Source organism: Enoplosus armatus, chromosome 3 (assembly GCF_043641665.1).
Source record: "Enoplosus armatus isolate fEnoArm2 chromosome 3, fEnoArm2.hap1, whole genome shotgun sequence".
Taxonomy (NCBI): domain Eukaryota; kingdom Metazoa; phylum Chordata; class Actinopteri; order Centrarchiformes; family Enoplosidae; genus Enoplosus; species Enoplosus armatus.
In genome coordinates, this window is record NC_092182.1 from 8,116,320 (window position 1) to 8,136,748 (window position 20,429).

The 20,429-nt window shown below is 43.1% G+C and overlaps 1 protein-coding gene across 10 annotated transcripts in view; it reads right to left on the reverse strand.

Moving 5' to 3' along the window:
* Window positions 1–20,429, reverse strand: part of cast (calpastatin) — a 34,971-nt gene that overhangs the window by 9,778 nt on the left and 4,764 nt on the right. For 5 of the 10 annotated variants that reach the window (XM_070902095.1, XM_070902091.1, XM_070902092.1 and 2 more), the window contains 8 exons: window positions 6,524–6,592; window positions 3,940–4,071; window positions 2,561–2,668; window positions 1,842–1,973; window positions 1,486–1,530; window positions 1,310–1,402; window positions 1,127–1,207; window positions 447–485 (listed from right to left, as the gene is read on the reverse strand). In XM_070902095.1, coding sequence (XP_070758196.1) covers window positions 447–485; window positions 1,127–1,207; window positions 1,310–1,402; window positions 1,486–1,530; window positions 1,842–1,973; window positions 2,561–2,668; window positions 3,940–4,071; window positions 6,524–6,592 — 699 coding nt within the window. Of the gene's footprint in view, window positions 1–446; window positions 486–1,126; window positions 1,208–1,309; window positions 1,403–1,485; window positions 1,531–1,841; window positions 1,974–2,560; window positions 2,669–3,939; window positions 4,072–6,523; window positions 6,593–13,334; window positions 13,469–19,947; window positions 20,100–20,429 lie in introns of those variants that run through there. The other 5 variants (XM_070902094.1, XM_070902097.1, XM_070902096.1 and 2 more) reach the window with 5 other exon arrangements.

Consider the following 20,429-nt stretch of genomic DNA (forward strand, 5'->3'; position numbering starts at 1 on the left):
GTGAGACGCAGATCCAAAGAAGCCTCTTGCGAGACCAGATGAAAAGTGGGAGTAGGCTATGATGCAAATGTGGGTGTGTTGAGGGTGAGTAAATAGTAACCTACACATGGGTGGATATCCAAGTGTGTATCAGTGTGTGAATGCGTGTCTATGTGGTGGTGCACACGCATATTTACGTGAGTGTTTGGGTTTGGTCAGACAAGAGCCAACGAGCTCGATCCGAGAAGGTGGGTCCTGTTTGCTGAGACAACACCCACCAGTGCAACGCAACATTCCCCACTGCAGAGGAACCAGGAGACCGTACAGGGGAAACAGCGCTTCCTGAACGTGTATGTGCGATCATTTGCGCTTATTTGCTGACACGTGTTGGGAATAAAGTCGACAAAGAGCGAGTATCTGTCTGAGCTGTATCTGTGCCAAAATGAGCAGAATGCATGTTCACTTACTGGGATGTCCTTGGGTTTATAATCTGCAGGAACTGGAGCCTAGAAAAAACAGATTAATTTTAGACTGGAAGAAAAAACTAATTCAATGCTCATGCTCTCATTTCCTTCCAGTGGTATCTGGCCATGCAGACACTTTTGGTTTTATGCTCCCAGGATTTGAGATACCTGTCTCTAGGGCTGAGTATCATTTTAAATGTTTCAATATTTGTGCCAATGTGATACATGAGTTTCTTTAAGGGTCCCAAAATGAGTGGGACCCTGAAAAGTTTGCCTGGAAAAAATAGCCTATTGAACTATCTGATCAAAGAATAAGTAAACTAGATTAAGAGTCTGAGCAGGCTGTTGATGCCAGCTTTTGGATATATTTCAGTTGGTATCAAAAACATATGAGATTTGATTCTCAGCCCTATTCATCTCTGCCCAAACACAATGGAGGTGAAAGGAGTTTTGTTTGTGGTACTCACAACATTAGAAGATGACATTTCAAAACTTCCCCATTACTCTAGATAATCCACAGACCTGACTGTGAACAGTTTCCAAAGGAACTACTTCCTACTGAAGAAATAGTCCCCATAAAAACGTGTTGACAGTGACTCTCAATGGGCGAAAAAAACTCTGCTGGCAAAGTAATTAGTGAATCAGAAGAAGTGGTGAAGAGGAGGAGACTAGGGAGAACTGACCATATCTTCAAATCTGTAGCCTGGAGGCAGCGTGTCATCTCTTTCTCCACACTTCTGACCCTTCTTGGAGGTGATGTCATGCTGTGATACATGCAACACACACAGTTACACACACCAGATCCATGCTGCAGCTAAGTTTATACACACACACACACTTGCGTGCACTCTGTGGCTGTGCTGTACCTCTTTGACCTCTGGCCCGGTGTATACAGGCTGTTGGGGTGTGACGGGATCAGCTGATGGTAGTATGCTGGCCAGGGCATCAAACGGATCCACCTGGACATGCAACACAACTCAGCACACTGGAGCGAGCAACATGCCTTACAAAGCAAACTCACACTGCGTCAGTAGGTCTTTACCTCCTTGGCTCCTTTAGCTGCCGCCGGAGGAACCTCCACCTGCACCTGTAACACAGATCCAGAGTCAGTACACAGACCTCCACGACATGAAACATGCAACACACAGACATTACGTTAGCGTGGTAGGATTTACAGTACGTGTGATTGTGCTATTTACTCAAGAGACTGCACTAACTGATAGCCAAACCTCACTTTTCCTCATAATATAAATCCAGAAAGAATAACGAGAAACAGTGGTGTACACAGTCAGAGCCCCATGAAAATACTCAATACAACATATCTATTAATATTCTACAGACAGGAAATACACAGGACCAAAGTATCAGACAGCCACCATCCCTACCACCATCGTCTACCTTTGTTTGAGTCGGTTTAGCTTCTTCTCTCCTCCCCTGCACAGACACATTTCCAGCCGCAGCTGGTTTTGATGTTTTAGCAGGATCAACTTTAAGCACATCAGCTCTGACTGTTGTGGAGGCAGTGGCACTCTAAAATACAACGGATTTGAATCTATTATAGGCCAAATACATCTCAAGTAAAATTACAGGTCCGCTGTACATGCACCAAGAAACAAAAAAAAGACGAGACTTCAGCAGAAGAAATCCTCCACCAACTTGATGAGTCTAGAGGTGCCATCAGGTGTTGTGCAATGAAACTCAGGTAAGAGGACAAAGCAACAAACTGTAGGCCTCTCCTCTCCATTTGCTTTCCTCTGGCTGATTCAGATTTGTCATGTACGTGTGGTGTTGCAAGTGGACAGGTGTGCACTACTTGCAAATACAATAACAAGCGTAGGCATGCTGAGCAAAGGGCTGCAGAGTAAAGAACAAAAGTCCTTTATACTCTCCAGCAGGTCATCGCCAAAGTAGGAGAGAGAGGGCCGAAGCAGTGACTTGTTTTTGAAGACACTCCCGAAGCGAGCAAGTAAGGAAGTAACAAAAACCCAATAAGACTCTGCCGCACAGGGAAGATGTTGCAGGAAGAAAGAAAGAAAACAACAAGTCTTGAAAAGTACACCTCAAGCGAGTCACAGAGGCAACAAAGAGTCTGAGAGGCCGGCAGCAGCCGAGTCTACCTTGACTGTGTCTTTGGGCGACTCTCTAGGTTTGGTCACAGCAGTGGTCACTCCAGCAGCAGGAGACAGACCTGAAGCTGCGCCTCTGACTTGGGACGCAGGTGCAGTCTACAAACATGTAGCCGAATGATTACTCAAAAACACAAAGCATGACAGATTCACAGCACTTGTGAAGCCAGTAAACATATTGACAACATGAGACATGTGAAGAACATGTTAACAGTGTTAGTGGAAACTGAGCAGGAGCAAATGATCTCTGGTCAGATCTGCCACTGTAGTGTTTGACTAAAGCAAAAATACACTTTAACCAGTCATTAACCACTCAGGTCTACTGAGACTAATCTGACCATTGATCAGTGTGTGTGTGGTTAAATTCTGGTGCTTTTTTATACTTTAGCCCATTAAAAACAAACTTTGTATGCTTTACAGTACTGCTGACCTTTTTCTAAACTTTTTCTAAATTGATTTTCTGCCTCACAGGCAGCTCACAAGAGCCTGAAACTGGCAATGCAGCAAGCAGAGAACGGTTGAAGAACAACTTTGGGGTATTCGAGAACCCTTATAAAATGTGTTAGTCAGCTGCTTAGAAAACCAAAAGACAATTACTGTAACAATAAGCAGTCATGGGTGTGAAAGAACATGTGAATTTGGTAGTTTCATTCGAAAGCAGCTCACACACAAGTCATGTGTGTAAGTTTCCCACAAGCACATGGCTCGACCAACGGGGAGGCATTTTCACGGCAGTCACATTACAACATTACAACCTGACAGCAAAACATCAATGAAAAATAGAGTTGATCAAATATTCAAGTACCTGCAAGCTGCCCAGTTGGTAGAAAATCTGTCATAATTTCAGGAAAAGGTCAGCAGTAATGTAACTTCACAAAGAAAAGCACTGAGCAGCATTTTTGTCATGATGACGCCATTACCTTTGACATCTCTTTAGGACCGCCCCTTGCCCCAGCTGACGTCATGTCAACAATAGCAGCCCCAGTGGATGACATGTCAATAACAGTAGCACCTGCTGGCGTGGTGTTAGTCTACAAACCAAGGAGCATGAGAAAGTTATTTATGAAGTCGGCTCCACAGTTTGTGGCGAGCAGCGTGACGACATGAGAGAGCTCATGAATGTGATACAGCAAGTGTTCAGCTTCTGATGCACAAGAAAGGTCCGAGATGTTTGGGTGCCGGAGCCAGAGAGACAAGGCATACAGGGAGGTTTTGCGAGATGAATAGAAGATGAAGCCAGAGAAGAAGAGGAGTGAGCTGCCTGATGATGAGCACACACTCAGAGTGTCGAAGAAAACAGTGATTCATGTTACACCAAAACACCCAAATGCCCCCCTCCACTTTCATTTAGGCATCCAGAGTCCGTCTACCTCTGATTTGGCTCTTCCTGCTGTCCCAACTGAAGCAGGTCTTCCTCCTGTGACACCACTTCCTGTGGCTCCGCCTGTTGCTGTGGTAACCACCCCAGACTTTGTAGCCATGGCGGATCCTGAGGATGCCTTCTGCAACGCACCAGGTGTGGAGAGGTCGATCATCTACCTTTATTACAGCTCAGTGGATGCTTGCATTGCCTATACATGTTTGTTTGTGGCAATAGCCAATGTATTTACTGCTTCATGACAAAATGAAATGAACTGTTAAAAGGGCAGCCCACTGATTATACACACAAGGGTCAGTTTACTTGTCATGAGGAGCACTACTCAGCCTGTGAGAACAGCTGTATAATGTCGTCTGTGGCTCTGGAGGGAGCTGAGAGAATGACCCTGATGACATCACCATGACGTTATCATAACTGACAGCCTGTGATACAAACCGGGGGCATTGTGTTTGAAGTAGGTGGGTGTTTGCCAGGCAGGGAGCTTCCAATTAAATTATGCTATTGGTTGCATTCTGGGAAATATAGGCTCCAGTGGTTTTGGAGCTTGACCTATTCATCTCATGCGTTTCAGCAACGAGGAAGTGCTCCAACTCCGTTATTTTGTCTTTTAACTTCCTGTCTGCACCGGAAGTGGGAATGTGTCACATGAAGGAGACTGGCAGAGCTGGAAGAAAATGAGACTTCCCTCTACTTCTCAGTCAGCTGGTCATGTTAATTCAGAATAGTCACGGTGACCGATCAGAATGTGTTGGTATTTGTGTTTTATTAAAAAACACAGAGTCACAGAGGAGGCTCCTTTGCTTTTCATGACATATTATTGCGTAACAAGCTGATAATTTAAAATGACATTATCAATTAAATATATATTATATCCATAGTTTGGTGGAAAGATGTGTTTTAATGCCTGTTGATAAATCTGATTCCAGATCAACAAAGTAAAAATCATCTGGTTTAGTGATCATTTGTGAAGATAAGTTCGCATCAAAGCTCTTGATATTTTCCACCACAGCAACATTAAACTGCTGCTACAACACACAGTTGAGCTAGTTAACGCCAAATGTTTGCACAGAAGATCGTCTTTTTAATCTGATATCTGTGGTGGATGTGGTGGTCAGGTCACGTGACCTCCTCTGCAATGTGGGCCGAGGCTTTTTATTTGTATTTACTATAGCCAGCATGAGCAACCGGAAGCTAAGAGACAAAACCGGAAATAGGACGGCCCACATAAGGTCAATACTAGAAACTAAAAGTCAGGATATCTTCCTCTTCCCTCTGCTGCTTAGATTTTGAACATTTGTTTTTAAATCTGTCTCTTGTGAGTGCCATATTTAATCAGTGGAGTACCCCTTTAAATTGAAAAAAGAGGTAAAGATAGTCCTTTAGATGGCCTTTATTGATGCACCACACATAGTGGTCATGATATACTGCCCACTGTATGCACCTACACTGCTGCACTGCACTGCTCAAATACACTGCCACTGAAACATGAGCAGCTGTACCCGACTATGGCAAAGTCTACCAAGAGGTATGAAAAGGGGCTCCAAGGTCAGCTGCTAACAAGAGTCACTTATAGCTGAAGGTTAATGACTGAGTAATACAAGCCTAGTCTCTAAATAACTCTAAGTAAGCAAGTCAGTAAGTCTAAAACATGTAATTCCTTACTATTTTAAATATTCATGCACCTATTTTCTGCACATAGCCACTTTCAAAGCCCAAATATCCCACCAAAGCCTTTCTCTACAAGCCAGGCACCAAAATAGACAACGTCAAAGCCTTGTTGTTGACGGCAAAGTGAAAACACTTCAGGCTGTTGATTTGTTCTGTAAAAACACAGTATGGCCTTAAAGAAGTAAAGGACCTGTGTTGTGTTTTAGAGCCAAATGAGGTTAAAGACATTGTTTCAACACAGAGACTAGTCAATAAGGGACTTTCAGTTTTGGCCAAGAAGACCAGTTTGTCCCGTTGTTGTGTCCCATAAACTGCACTGAACTTTTAATAAAGTACAGTTTATGCCAAATTTCTAAAAAGTCATTGATGAAGTCCGCCAACTGTTTTCTAGTAACAGACATCATGCTGGTATGTTAACAAGATCCACGATCAGAGTTCATGATTAACATACTGCTAAATTACTTTAACGTGTCCACTACCTAAAGTTTTACTTAACTTACATTTAAGAAATACCATAACATCTGGAAATGACTGACCACGAATGGGCAATGACTTTGATCCATTGTTTGAGAGCAGCATTAAGGGGGTTAACTGCTTCCCACTGACGGAAAACTGGGTGTTTCCTCTCATGTGCTTGAATGGAAGGAAAAGGAAAGTTTTCTTTTCTGTGTGCTGCTGCTCAGAGGACACAGCTAAACCTATTCCCTCACTCTACCGAAAAGTATCCAAACATAAAGCTACACAGGGAAAGGAAATACTACACACAGTCCACATAATGGGCAGGTCAGGGGTCAGCCAGACAACAATCCACTGATTGAACATAGGAAGTTCACAAATGAGTTTCTCCAGAGAGGAACAGGGCGAGAAGAGAAGAGTTTACAGTATTATTAAGGAGGAATGTTTGATACCTCGAACTGTGCAGGCTTCACAGTGGAGACCTGAGCTGCCGGTTTGGGTGTGGCGTGGCTAGGCTGTGACTGGAGAGAGACAAACAGAGAGAGAGAGAGAGAGAGAGAAAAGTTATGCATGTGCAGCGAAAAATCATAAAGAAACCGTCACAATCATTTCAAGATTCACACAGAGCAACATCTCGGTTTCACAAGAGGCAACATTTGTGGGGAAACAAAACATTCCAAGTAGCTCATTTCTGGATGGAGAGGAGAACATGCTGAACTGTATTTCTTCAGATAAACAGGGAGGGACGGGAGAGGACTGAGCGATCGACACATCCATCATACTGCAGTCAGAGGGGGTTGATTCAAGCGCTACATTCCAGTCTGAAGGGTGTGACTGCAGAGAGCAAATAGACCTTATATAGTGTTATTGTTGTCTGTGGTCGACAACAGTAACAACGAACGCAGGATTCACAAGTTACTCCTCAGCTGACATCGCACAGCCTAAAATGAACGCTGAGATAATTCACATCAGTCTTCAGAGGCAGCCAACGAGGTCGGCCTTTGACCTCCGAGGACACGGCCTTTTTTTTTTTCACTCACACAACATGGCAGTGATATCTGTGCTGTACTTCCTCACACAGTATCAGTGGTGCTATGATCTTTGTGTCAGATTTCCTCTTGTTAAGATTTGAGTTGCTGTTCAGTTACAAAAGTTATCATGCTGAAGATCCAGTTCATCTTCTGGTAACTGTCATCAGACTGCTGCCGCGAATCACATCACTTCATCATGTGAGAGGATTTCACTTAGGAAAGAGTAAACCAGAGAAGAAATGAAATATGTATAATTTAGTCACTGTGTGTTCATGTATTATTCCTAATAATACATATAATGGGAACAAGGACAGTGTCACTTTTATAATGATGATGAAATACTTTTATTCGGAAATTAAATGTAATTAAGTTATTCAAAACATCTAAGCAGTAGCAATAAAGGAGAAGTACAATCCTCAACATATCACTCTCAAGTGCACTCTCTGCTCCACTTGTATGGACGGATAACTGAAGAAGTGTACAGTGTACTAAATAAACTCCTCTTTTGAAGGCAGCAGGGCAGTTCAGTATTTCTGAGGCATGCGGCCGTCTCCAGGTGGAGTCCAGTATGCTGCAGAGCCCAGCCCAGTTCTTTCAGGTGGTGTGAATAAAGAAAACAGAGCCTCCACCCACTGACACCAGGTCAGAATTACCGCAGTTAGTTTCACATCCAACCCAACGCATTGTATGATGTTATATCACTGTACAGTCGGGTGTGACTGAGCCAGTTGGTGAACATTACTCGGTTTTTCCGATTGTTCACACAAGGTTGTGAGATTGTTTGGATATTAACACATTGGCAGTAAATCACTGCACTGTAAAACATACTGTAATTTACTGTACATGCTTTTACACTGTTATGAATTTCAAAGTATTCTTGACAGATGCCATCGAGTCCTGTGACAAAAAAAAACAACTATGTCTACCAATTATCATTATCCCACGTCTGAGCACCTGTAAGCCTCTGAGTGAGTTAACCTGTCAAGCCAGCTATGCATCCCGTTTTACAGTTATGCTGAGCTGACAGGATGGAGGGTAAAGCCTGGTTGTATGTCTGTGACCAAATTCAGCGAGTGAAGGGAAACACAGAGATGAACAGGAGGAGGGAAGAGGTGCAGAGAAGCAGAGCCCATTGTGAAGTGCACCACTCTGAACCATCTGCAATCTGGGACATTTGATTTAGAAATGACTGCAGCTCAGCGATTGCCTCACACACCAGCGTTACATTTAACACAACTGAAGTCACAACCCAGCTCAGAATTAGCACATGTGAATCACATACAATGTTTGCTCCAGTGTTGCTTCATCTATTGGGCAGCCATGAGGCTCAAATTTTTCCTTAAACCCTCAGTATTTATTTGGAAAATCTCACTTCAAGTAAAGATACATGTTTCTTTTTTTACCTTAAGACCTTATACAACTGATGGATTTAGTTGGGGTAGGAGTGTGAAGTCCATTCAAATAAATAATATTATTAGTCCAACTAAGAACATGCCCCCTCCCTGTCCTATATTACTTCTGCTTTTCTCTTTTCTCATATATTTCTGTTTCAGAAATAATTTTATGATCAATTGACTCATAACAGTCAACACAATGCTTTTTAGAGAGAGAATAAGGAGGAAGTGGCACAAGGGAGGAAGTGATGTCATAAGCAGCCAGGGCATCTCCTGCCACAGGGGAAGTCATGTTGCTCCTGTTACTGCAGTCAATATTGATTGATCGTAACCGAGTTACCACAAAAAAAGATTTAATAACTGAAGAAAAGGAAGCAGAGTTGTGTTGCATGCTGGGTGGTGACGCATGATGTGTCAGATGTGTTTTGCAGGTTTCATTACAAAGCTGACATTGGAAATTGAAATTCTGAAATGTACTTTCATATCCCACATTGGAACACTGTGTGATCAAAGTAGTATTGGGTATTGCTCAAATTTTGATATTGGTGCTAATATACCTGTATTTCTGTATCAATACCAAAATATTACTTTGGTTGATACCTTACATTGATGATATATGTTTTGACAATAAACTTTTGTTTTCATTGAAGGAATAGTGCGGCGCTTTGGAAGATTTTTCGCTGTCTTGCTGAGACTTAGATGAGATGATTGATACCACTCTCATATCTGTACAGTAAATAAAAGGCCACAGCCAGCAACCGGTGAGCTTAGCTTAGCATAAAGACTGGAAACAGGGGGAAACAGCTAGCCTGGCTCTGTCGAAAGGTAACAAAATCCAGCTCAAAAGTGTAAAAATTACAATTTGCCGTTTTATGAGGGGTTGTGTGCCAGGATATTTCTTGGCCGGGGGCCATCGCCAGGCAAAGAGAGACTTCAGGAAGTCACTACCCCCAGCAGTCGTTTTAACACTTTTTTATTCAACAAACAAGATACTAACAAGATAAAATGTGTTAATTAGTGAGGTGCTGTTGGGAAGAAATTCTACAGCCAGAGCCGGGCTAGCTGTTTCTCCCCATTTTCACTCTTTATGCTAAGCTAAGCTAACCGGCTGCTTGCTTCGGCTTCATCTTTACTGTACAAACATGAGAGTGGTATCTATCTTCTCATCTAACTCTCTGCAGTTATTATGGACACAATTCAGTTGCTACTCAAGCAGTACTGAGCTTTGATTCCCAGCCTTGTGTAAAACAGTGACATAATTTAAAGAAACGCTGAAAAAGTAGCATTCATTTCATCTGATTAAAGGGACTGTGGTCACTGCAGTGTTCACCTTCTTGTCTAAAACATGATGTCAGATGTCTCTTCGGAAATGAACAAATTGTGTCTCAGTGGCCAGATGAATGACATCACTGCTGTGCTCTATACTTTCCCTTACAGAAATGCACGTTATGGCAAAACCAAAGCTCTCAAAGACCACGTCCGAACTAAATTTGGAACCGACCACAGTTTCAAATGTGTCAGTTGAAATCAAAGGAAGTTGGCCAACAGGATTTGGTGACTCATTTGCCTTTGAGTCATATGAGAGCAGTCCAACATGGTGCGAAGGCCAAAACCACTGGAAGCATGAGACCCACAGAAATGTGCTACCTTGCTGATCTCAACATAATGTGACATTGCTTTTTCCTCGTTCACCCCTCCACATTCACTAAGTTATGCTCACTTACTAGAGGTCAGAACAAATGCATGGACAGTATTACTGAACAAATTAGCATCCACATGCATTTGCATTACCATCAGTGAGGAGATCTATTTTGAAAAACTGTACACAAACTAAATAGTCTCCCCTCGTGGTTCAGTCTGATATCAAAACCATTGCACAAGTCCACCTCCAGCCCTGTGTGTGACAGGTGCTATTTAACAAAGACAGGTTAGGCAGCACATACAGCACAGCAAACCACCCAGATACTTTTCCAACAGGCAAACAAACAGGCTGCTTCTTCCATTCACAGTCCATTAGGGGAAACAACGCACAGTATAGGAAACAGGAAGGGAACTATGTAGCATGTTTACAAGATGACTGCTGCTGTCAGTATCAGATTATAATAAAAATGATCAATAATACATAAACATGCCATTGAATACACAGTATGCACAATGGCCTCTTCGCTGGACTGTACTCTAATAAAAGGTGGTATCATCTTGTGGGCATTCTTAAATTTGGAGAAAAAGACACAAGAAAATGAAGAGGCTGCTTTAGAGCCAGTAACAGAACTGTTAACAAGTTTTAGTTAAGCTCATATTATCTGTTCCTGAACCCGTCCCTGAATTTCAGTCGTACGTTTAAAGCTAAAGCTAAAGCAGAGGTTTATTATGTCACCAGACTGAACTCTCTGTGCTCACCTGAGACCCACCCCAACACTTTCTGTCTGCTGAGACTCCAAACTGCAGCATTCCTACATTCCTCCTGTATAGCAGACGGCTCTCTGCTCATAGATAACACATCGTCCATCCACCGACACACTGCAAACAGTACACATCTGTTCAGGCTGCTTTCAGCACATGCCTCAAACATTATGCCATTATGAACATGCTTTCATCCTGACATGTGTGGCACAGGTGACCTCGGGAAATTAAAAAAAATGGATCCTAGTGGTGTTAGTGTACATTCATGATCTACCCACTGAGCTATAAAGAGCTAACGTCTGGCTCTGCCTTCAGGTTAGCATCTGCTCTGCAACATATTTTTGCATTTCTGTTTTTCTGGAAAAGCTGAAACATGACACGATTTCTACAGAACTTTTCTCATGCAGCAACAGTAGCTAACACAGTAACAGGAACACCTAACAATCTAATGTATCCTATATTAAAGCCTGGCAGGAAATACTACCTTTAATGAGAAAAATTCAACATTGCAGTCATTCTACTAGCATTATACTAAGGTGTTCCTGTTATTCTGTACAGCCACTGTACACAGACAAATTAAAGGTGTGCAGACGGTAGAAATTTCATACAGCTGTACCTGGTAGAAATTTTGTCGGGGTAAGGGAAGGGGCCGAAAGTTGCCGTGTATCTGTTTTATAAAAGGGACATATTGAGGCGGTTAAACAGAAGTTCAGAGCTGACAGACAGCATAAAAAGACCGTGAATCAGTGCAGGTGTAGACTGAAACACAACAACATATAAGCAACGTATAAGAATTCACACACTCAAACATATATACACATAGAGCCTATTCTCAATCAAGGCCATAAGAAGCTATACGATTCAAATATGTGTTGGGATTACTGCAGCAGCAACTTCTGTTCCTGAGAAGCCACACAGTCAAGTGTGAAAATCTGTGTAAGGGTGAGACAAAATCCTACAAACCAAAACCCACTTTATCGGAGGGGACTGAACATATTTCCTATGGTGAGACACATGACACTCACACACACACACACACACACACACAAACCACAGAGCTTTTGCTACTGCAGCAGCAACCAATGAGGACATCACTGACCGACTGATATCAACTGCGTGGTCGTTCTGGGAAAGCTGGGCACGCGGCCGACTGCAGCCCAAGCGAGCGTGGTCAAAATAGACATAAGGCAGCACAGTGACATTTGAAACCACTGCTCATTTCAAACTGGCATGAATTCAAATCGACACATCATCTCAGACGGAAACTGTGGATGTGCTTGACGTTTGCAGCTTGAGTTCCTGTCTTAGATGGGTATGGTTCCTGCATGACGCACATAACTCACAGTGTATTTGTCTTTTAGAAGTGAGGAAACAATGCAGTATATCCAGGCCTAACCCAACAACAGCAATTGAAGCAGTAGCTTGTGCCTGTAATGAAAATGATGACTAATGCTGGGCCCCACCCCGACAAACCACAGACACGCACATGTGAATATGGCTGGAAACGGCTCCTTAGCTAGCTGCTGCTACGACTCCAAAATAGCCCTTTAGCAATAGTCTAAATGGTCACTGGTGATAATATGGATCACCTCGGCTCGGTGCTGGAAATGACATGAAAGCCGCAGAGGCAAGAGTGTGGAGCAGTATGAAACTGTTTTCAGACTGAGGTTTCAGTGCAGAGCTGCATGAGCATGAATATTATTGCTGCAGGGGAGATTTCAAGAGCAAACAGACAGCTGGGCAAACTCAGGAGTGATGTCATCAGTCAAACTATAGGCTATCTGTGCTGACACTGTGCACTTAATACGCTGTACTGGTTTCATATATCAGTTTATCACACTGTACTCTATGTTACTTCTCTCTGTTTGGTTTTCATTCATCCGCCTTTTAATGCACAAGCATTAATCTTGCATTTCACTGCATTTGTACAATACTTGTCTATCAGGTGCAAAAATGCTTTTTTTAAATCAACAACAAGCAACAAACTCTGGTTGACAGAAGTCTGGATACTGTCAGAGGACTTGGTCAAAGCCACATTAAGCATTAATGACATATTAATTAAGAACTTTACTGCAGTATCCCTCAGTACACATATGCAGTCGATTGTTTACTGTTTATTTGGATCCCCTTTCGTTGTTCCCTTGGCAACAACTGCTCTCTGGGTCCATAAAAGTAACAATAATAGCAACACAGTAATCTTTAGTCCTTTTGCCAACTTTCCTTGACTTGACACAATCTGCTGTCTCGCACAAAAAAACAAAATGGTGAACTGCTGTTAGATGCCAACACATGAACAACAAGCCTTCATCTGTCTGACTGTAACCACCGCTCTGCCATACAACAGCCGCCAAAGTGATCTGACAGGTATCTGTCAAACAGGAAGGAAATTTACAAAAGAGCGAGCATGAAGGGGAAATACTGCCCAAGATACATACCATAGGTTTGATTGTGAGTGTGTATCCTCTGTATGTGATGCTCTGTATACTACCAAGATGCTCTCTTGAAGCTGGTTCACCTTAGATTCCCGCTGTGGAAACACTGTATGTCAAGCACACACGCATGCATGCACACACACACACACACACACATATGTAAACACACACACACACACATACACACAGACACATGCCCAGCTGTGACAAACTCCTCCCTTCTGGAAGCGGCACAACAAGCCTGTGCTGCTCAGGCTCCACCTCCTCGGCCGCAAGGCAGCAGAGCAGGCTCAGTCAGATTGGACAGTCAGACACACAGAGACCCACCCACTGCTCGCTGCCTGCCAGGAAAAAATAAATAAGTCGGCTTGAGGGAAACTTTGGGCTGGGTCAGGGCGGGCTTTGCGAGGAGGGATGTTGCAGTTCGATAACAGACATGATGGCCTACATCAAGATGTTCGCAGGTAGCGTTATAATGGAGGCAGAGTTAAAGTTAGAAGCAGCGATTAGGCAGAAGTATATCATCTGCTGCTGCAGTGTTGTTTGGCAGCCTCTGGGTGTGTCTGATAGACTCACTGCTTAGGAATCTAGACTGCAGAGTCACTCGAACAACAGAGACAGAGTGTACGTTGTGGTTGGAAAGAAAAGAAGAGGAGGGAGATCACATCACATGTAGCCCAAACCACACCCAAACACAGCCAGAGCAGAGAAGAAGAAGAACTGTGAATTTAAGGAAAGCACAGTTGGATGGAAGATGCTGTAAACAATGTGATCATCAGCACAAGTTCAGACACGTTCTCTCTCTAGCCTTCACAGCTCTTCAAAGTAGCCCCCTGAACAAAGGATCAGACAGGAAACCCAATTTTAGTCTGGACAGCAGCCAGAGGTTATGTAAGAATTTTAGAAAACCGTGGCAGAGTAACCTTTCCCCTCTCAGCAAACACACACACACACACACTTTCAGCAGTCACTGATTAGCTGATAGTTCAATGCCTGCTGAAGTGAATCCAGACTTTTAAGTACTTCTCAGATAAAGCACTGCACACCAGAAAACATGTCTGACATGTTAAAAGGGGAGGGCTCTGACAGAATAGCACCCCCTTGTGTCTAAAAATACCCACAGCACGTAGCTGAAAATGAATGGAGGATTGTAGGGATGTTATCTGAAACTGCTGTGTAGGCTGAATGAACACAAGACTGGCGGATACAGTACTGTATGTGCACCACAGGTGTCTCTGCACTATCATACTGCAATACAACATGAACTAATGCAAAGCAAAGGAACAAAATGTTATTTTTGAGCAAAATAGATTTTAGCCATGATGAAAATAACTGGCCCTGGATATATATATATGTTATGCTTTTTAAAGCAAAGAAACAGCTACTGTATAAGAAACATTTTTTTCTTCTCGGATGCATGAATAGACTTGTTTAAACATCAGCCGAGGCAAGCTGATGATTAAAGGACACAGAATTATTATGACCTTGAATAAAGACGCCGAGTTCAGAAATGACAGTAGATTTTCAGTATTTTATCCTGAATGAGGGTCTGACTTGTTTCTAAATTCCTTTTATCTCATTCTTTTGGTCTAAAAATATCTTAAAAGGGACAAGTAGGCATTGCACAAATCTCCCCAACCTGTTGCATAATCCTTAGCCTGGCATCTCCCTGGCAGAAATATTGTTTGTTTGTTTTGGGACCTTTCAAAATAAATCTTCTCGACTGACTCCAAAAACACAACAGAGCCTGCCCTCTGCTTTTGTGTCTTTGACTCTGTGTGTGTGTGTGTGTGTGTGTGTGTGAGAGTGTGTGTGTGTGTGAGAGTGTGTGTGTGTGTGAGAGAGTGTGTGAGTGTGAGAGAGTGTGTGAGTGTGAGAGAGTGTGTGAGAGAGAGAGAGAGAGAGAGAGAGAGAGAGAGAGCTGGCATGTGTAAGAAAACATGCATGCTTTGACTGGATCCAAACGCCTTACTTGGTAACCCCTGGTAACACTTATCTTTGTTGACAACTAATGAGCTAAAGCAGACCGAGGACGCGCCCATCCAGAGGGATTGGCCAATCAGATCGGTGAAGCTGGAAACGGGGGGGGGGGGTTTCCAGTCTGAACTTTTGATTCTGTTTCTCAGAGCTCACAGGAAAACTCTTAGTGGGAGGCTGTAAGGTATCATGTTTCTTAAACCAAGTCTGTGAGAAAGCACAGGACTGATGTTGTATACTTCTGATGGCAAGAGATCGCAGTGAAAACTATTTTTGTTTGAAAACATACTGGTAGAAGTTAGATAGACAGAGGGATCGAGGCATGTTCTGCCAAAACGCTCTGGAGGTTATAAAACAATGTGTGAATCACGTCTTGTCTGATTATGAACAGTAGCTGCCAGAAGGAATCGGTGCACTCAGTGTGAACTTGTTACAGGGAATCTTTTAAAACCTGCAAATGAAAAACCTGTTGTCAACATGTCTGCTGACTGTGCAGAAACAGGAATAATGCAGAGGAGAGGAGCAACATGGATAACTTGACAAACCAGACTAAGACTCCTTTAAGAAACACAGTGACGAGGTTTAAACCCGAGATGGTAGTCGATTTGATAAAATGACTGCCTCTAATGGAGTCACTGACAAACCTGATGAACCTGCAGAGAATCACCACCCAGCTCTGAATCTCTGCAGAGCTTTTTAGCCTGTTTTAGGTCATTGTTTTTGTTTTACTGTGCGGTTGAGTCTTACGACTCTCACCAGCCCTGTTTCCTGCAGCAGCAGGCAGCCGTTTTCAGCAAACAAGCTTGGACCGATCAACTTTATAAGGCCATCATATGTCTTATGACCCCTCGTGGACAAACAAATCAATGAATGCAGCTATCATTACACACAGTACAGCATGTACTTATTAGGCACCAAGTTTGTCAGAGCTGGAGTACCTTTAACATCTGCTGCATTGTGTCAGACAATGCTGCCAATTAGCTAAGATGCTAGCTTTAGTGTGTGACTAGTTTCATCTTGTTATGACTTGTGAAAGAGTGGAAACCATGGAGATCATCAAGGTCATTAGGATATTTGAAACATGAATAATGCATTTTATTAAAACATTTGTCCTTTCTCAATTTGTTTTATATAATAATTTTGGAGTGCTGAGAAAGACATGGCTAGAGTCTTCTGGAAAACACAGCCCAAACAAGCACTTGAGCCCTTATCACATATTCTTTACATCACTGGTGAACATTGTAGACCAAACAATAGTGTTATTGTCAAAGATGTTTCCTCTCATTGTCTAGGCAGCCATATTTCATATATTTATTTTTTAAAAATCACAGTTTGTCTTTCTTTTTAAACATTATAACACATGATTGTAGAACAATGATTTCTGTGCATCAATATTCTGAACAACAAGAGCTACAATGATGAAAAGAATCAAAATGTTTGAACCACTTTTATTTTAGTTCTTCGGTGAAAATACAAATAGTGACCCCTGTGACACTCTCCCTCTCCGGTTCCCCCGTGTGCTTCCATATCCCCCACACTTACAGTAAACTATAGATGTCCCCGTATCATCTCTAAATTTAGCACGGCACTTTCCCCCTTGTTTGTAGACCCACACTTCATCCCATACTAGAAACACACACAAGAAAATTTGGACCTTTCCCTACTACTGTTACTGTCAGTATATGTTAGATGGGGCCTGTGTCTTACATCTGCAGAGTAAAAAAGCCTCACGCTGTTTGCCTCACATTGCAGGATAGGACAGAATCAATCTTTGGTGCACAAGATAACACCAAGATATAGTTGAGAAAGCTTGCTAACATGTCATCATCACCTTTAGCTTGCCACGTTCATGTGTTTATGTGAAGCAGTACCAAGAACCTGAATCATTATATCACATTACAATTTCCAGAAAGCGTCGGGCTGCTGGGTCTTCATTACCTATCCTCGCTTGTCAGGACAAACATCATGTGGCTGCGAGCACCAGATTTTCCTCAAGCATAGGAGATGTAAACAGACAGCAGGACAATAGTTCAGAGAGAGTTTGGCGCTGAACAACAACGTCTCGCTGAAGCACATTCTCAGGTGAGCCCCGAGGTCTGGAATTTCTCCCGGAGTTGCTTTTATATAACTGATGTAAAAGCTTGAGAGCGACGTTTGAATCAGCAGCCGAACTGACAGTGAAGTGAGAAATCTGACAAGTCCCAGTCGGTGGGAAATAACACGCAGCCCTCCGACGGGATAAACACCCAACATTTAAAAACACATTTTACAGGAAATGGAGGGATAATATTTAGCTGCACAGGATATGTGTCAACAAAAATGTCTGTGTATTTATGCTCCCATGTACACAGTGCGCTCTCCCTCTCTTTCTGGCACAAACACACACAGCCTGGGGGTTTATTAAGTAGTGCTGAAGCATCTCATCGATACAGCTGATTCCCTCCTGCCTTCAGACCATTCAAAACATTTTATGTTTCATTTTTTTGATTCCTTACATTCAAAAACTTTGCACATACGCGGCTCCAAATAGAGCAGAGAGTTTGAACTTCAGTATCCAGACATCTTCACAGGCTCATGCTAACCAATCCAGCTGGTCTGTGATGATTTATAACAAGGCATAACAGAGGAAAACTCAATTTGATTTGTCATTTCCTGACAGTGGAAAAGTGTTCATGCATGACAACAGACTTTCATTTGGACAAATGAGTCTGTGGAGTCAGTACTGAAGCCCAACTTGGTGCTTTAGGCCGAGAATAAAAACAAGCAGTGTGGGAAGGTGATATGTCGAACTTGTTAGCAAACAGCTGCTTATTTACACATGCAGCAGTTACGGAGCAATATCTGACAGGAATATATGTCTCTTTAGCTGCTACATGCTCAACTATTCACCTGCTAGTTGCTAACTGTGTCTGCCTGCTGTTTGGTGCTGAGCAGGTAGTGTACAGTGAGTTTTTAGAGCTTTAGAGCCTGCTAGAGATGAAAATAATGAGCTAAGAGAGCGGCAAGAGTGAACCAAAACAGTAAAGTTGAGGGCCAGACAGCTAAACAATGAGCTGAAACTCACTATAAAGCTCCATAAAGCCGAGGGGAGCAGCAGATTCAGATTCTTCACTACAAGCGACCTCTTGTCACATTGTTTTCACATTTTCACATTCGCATTTGAATGAACAATTTTTACTTGTAATGGAGTAATTCTACACTGTGGCACTGTTACTTTTACTTAAGTAAAGGACTTTAAAACATGACAACTGTACTAAAACAGTGCTACTGTTTACTTACGATGCCGCTCGGTTCAGAGATATTGAGGAGAGAGAGTAGGTGTTGAATACTGCTGTAACACATTATGTAAATTGGAAACCAATCATAAATAGATGGTCAATTATATCACAGCATGCAAACACAAGTGTCAAATGTCAAGACTGATATGTACAACATCCACTCAGCTCGTAATGTGTGTGTGTGTGTGTGTGTGTGTGTGTGTGTGTGTGTGTGTGTGTGTGTGTGTGTGTGTGTGTGTTTGACAGTGAGGAAGTGTTCTGGACGTGTGTGTTTAAGTGTTCACCTATTGACTTCTTGTCATTTTTACACTTTGTTCTGATGGTTATAGATGTGCAGTGGCCATTTCCTGTCAGTCTAATGACTGTGGTGCCAAACGACAGCGAGTTGTGGGGGAGGCCGACTGCTGCAGCCCAGAGTTTGGGAATCTTTCGCCCAAAATACAGTAAAAAAAATTCCCACCAAAAGTCTGAAGAGCTATCTGCCTCCCAGGATACGTTTGCTATTTAACCTTTAACACATAAAATGACTCAGAGCAAACAAACACAGCCCTGATAACAAAGGACTGACATCATGACAGCCGATGTAGACCTGTCACATACCACCACGCAGCCGCTTTCCCTGCCAGACGTGTGAAAATTTAATAAAAGATGACACTGAGGCTACAGGATACAAAGTTGTGCAAAGAAAAGAAAAAAACAACACTTAAGCTTATTCCAGCTACACACCCTTTCAGATTCCGCAATGTGCTGCTGCAGATTATCACAGGAGAATGCTATTTGGGGCGAGACCTAAAAGCTTCAAACCCTGTCCTGAAAAACACCAACCGTTATGTTCTTCTTTATGAAAATAAAAATCAGGTAAACACGCCTATCTCATTGGAAACAACCGTCACTGACAGGGATCTATCCTCGTTCCCTGTGGTTTGGTGCTTGTAGCAACTGGTGGCAAACACTGCAGACCTTGTCCCAGCCTTGGTTTAATATCTCACTCCTTCACGACACAAACTCTGGCTCTGTGAGTTCAGAGCCAGAGTTTGTGTCGGCAGACCGGGAGCTTCACATTCCAGCAGAGCGAGATAGAGAGTGAGAGAGGTCTGACTTGGATTGGAGCCAAGACAGTTTTCCTCCTTATGTATGCTTCCCCTGTAAGTCCTTTGTTAAACATTAGTGACAAAACAATAGTACAAACAAGACTAACTGAACACTGCCAACGGACCATTATCAACACATGTACCTTTATACTGTCAGGCTGACTTACAAAACAAAACACACGTGGATACTTTCTGACAAGCTGCTCAGCACATACCATGGCACAAGCACACAAACAAACACACACAGACATAGCACACATTGGCACACACCTGCTCCTCCACGGCCACATCCTGCAGGGCCGGGCCGTCCCGTGGGCCTCGGATCCAGCTCAGTATCTGGCCCATGTTGGCTAAAAAGTGCCTCCGAGTGTGTGTGAGTGTGTGTTGGTGTGTGCGTGTGTCAGCCTCTGCCTTGTCTGTCGGCTTGCAGCATGTTTCCGACACACAGGGAAGGGAAGGGAACGGGAAAGAGAGAGAGAGGGGGAGGGCAGAGGGACCGAAAGGGGGGGCGTGGTCTGGGAGCTGAGGGAGCAAAGGGGACGGCTCAGATGTGGAAGTCACAAGAGGCCGGGCTGTAACTCTCAGGGCTATAAAGGGAAGTGAGCTGAACGTGGACTGACACCCACCTGATGAGGGGCCACATCTGAGCTGCTTCTCAGGGGAAACAGATACTTCTTTAACACACACACACACACACACACACACACACACACTCACTCACTCACACAAGGGCACACATGCATAAAAATATG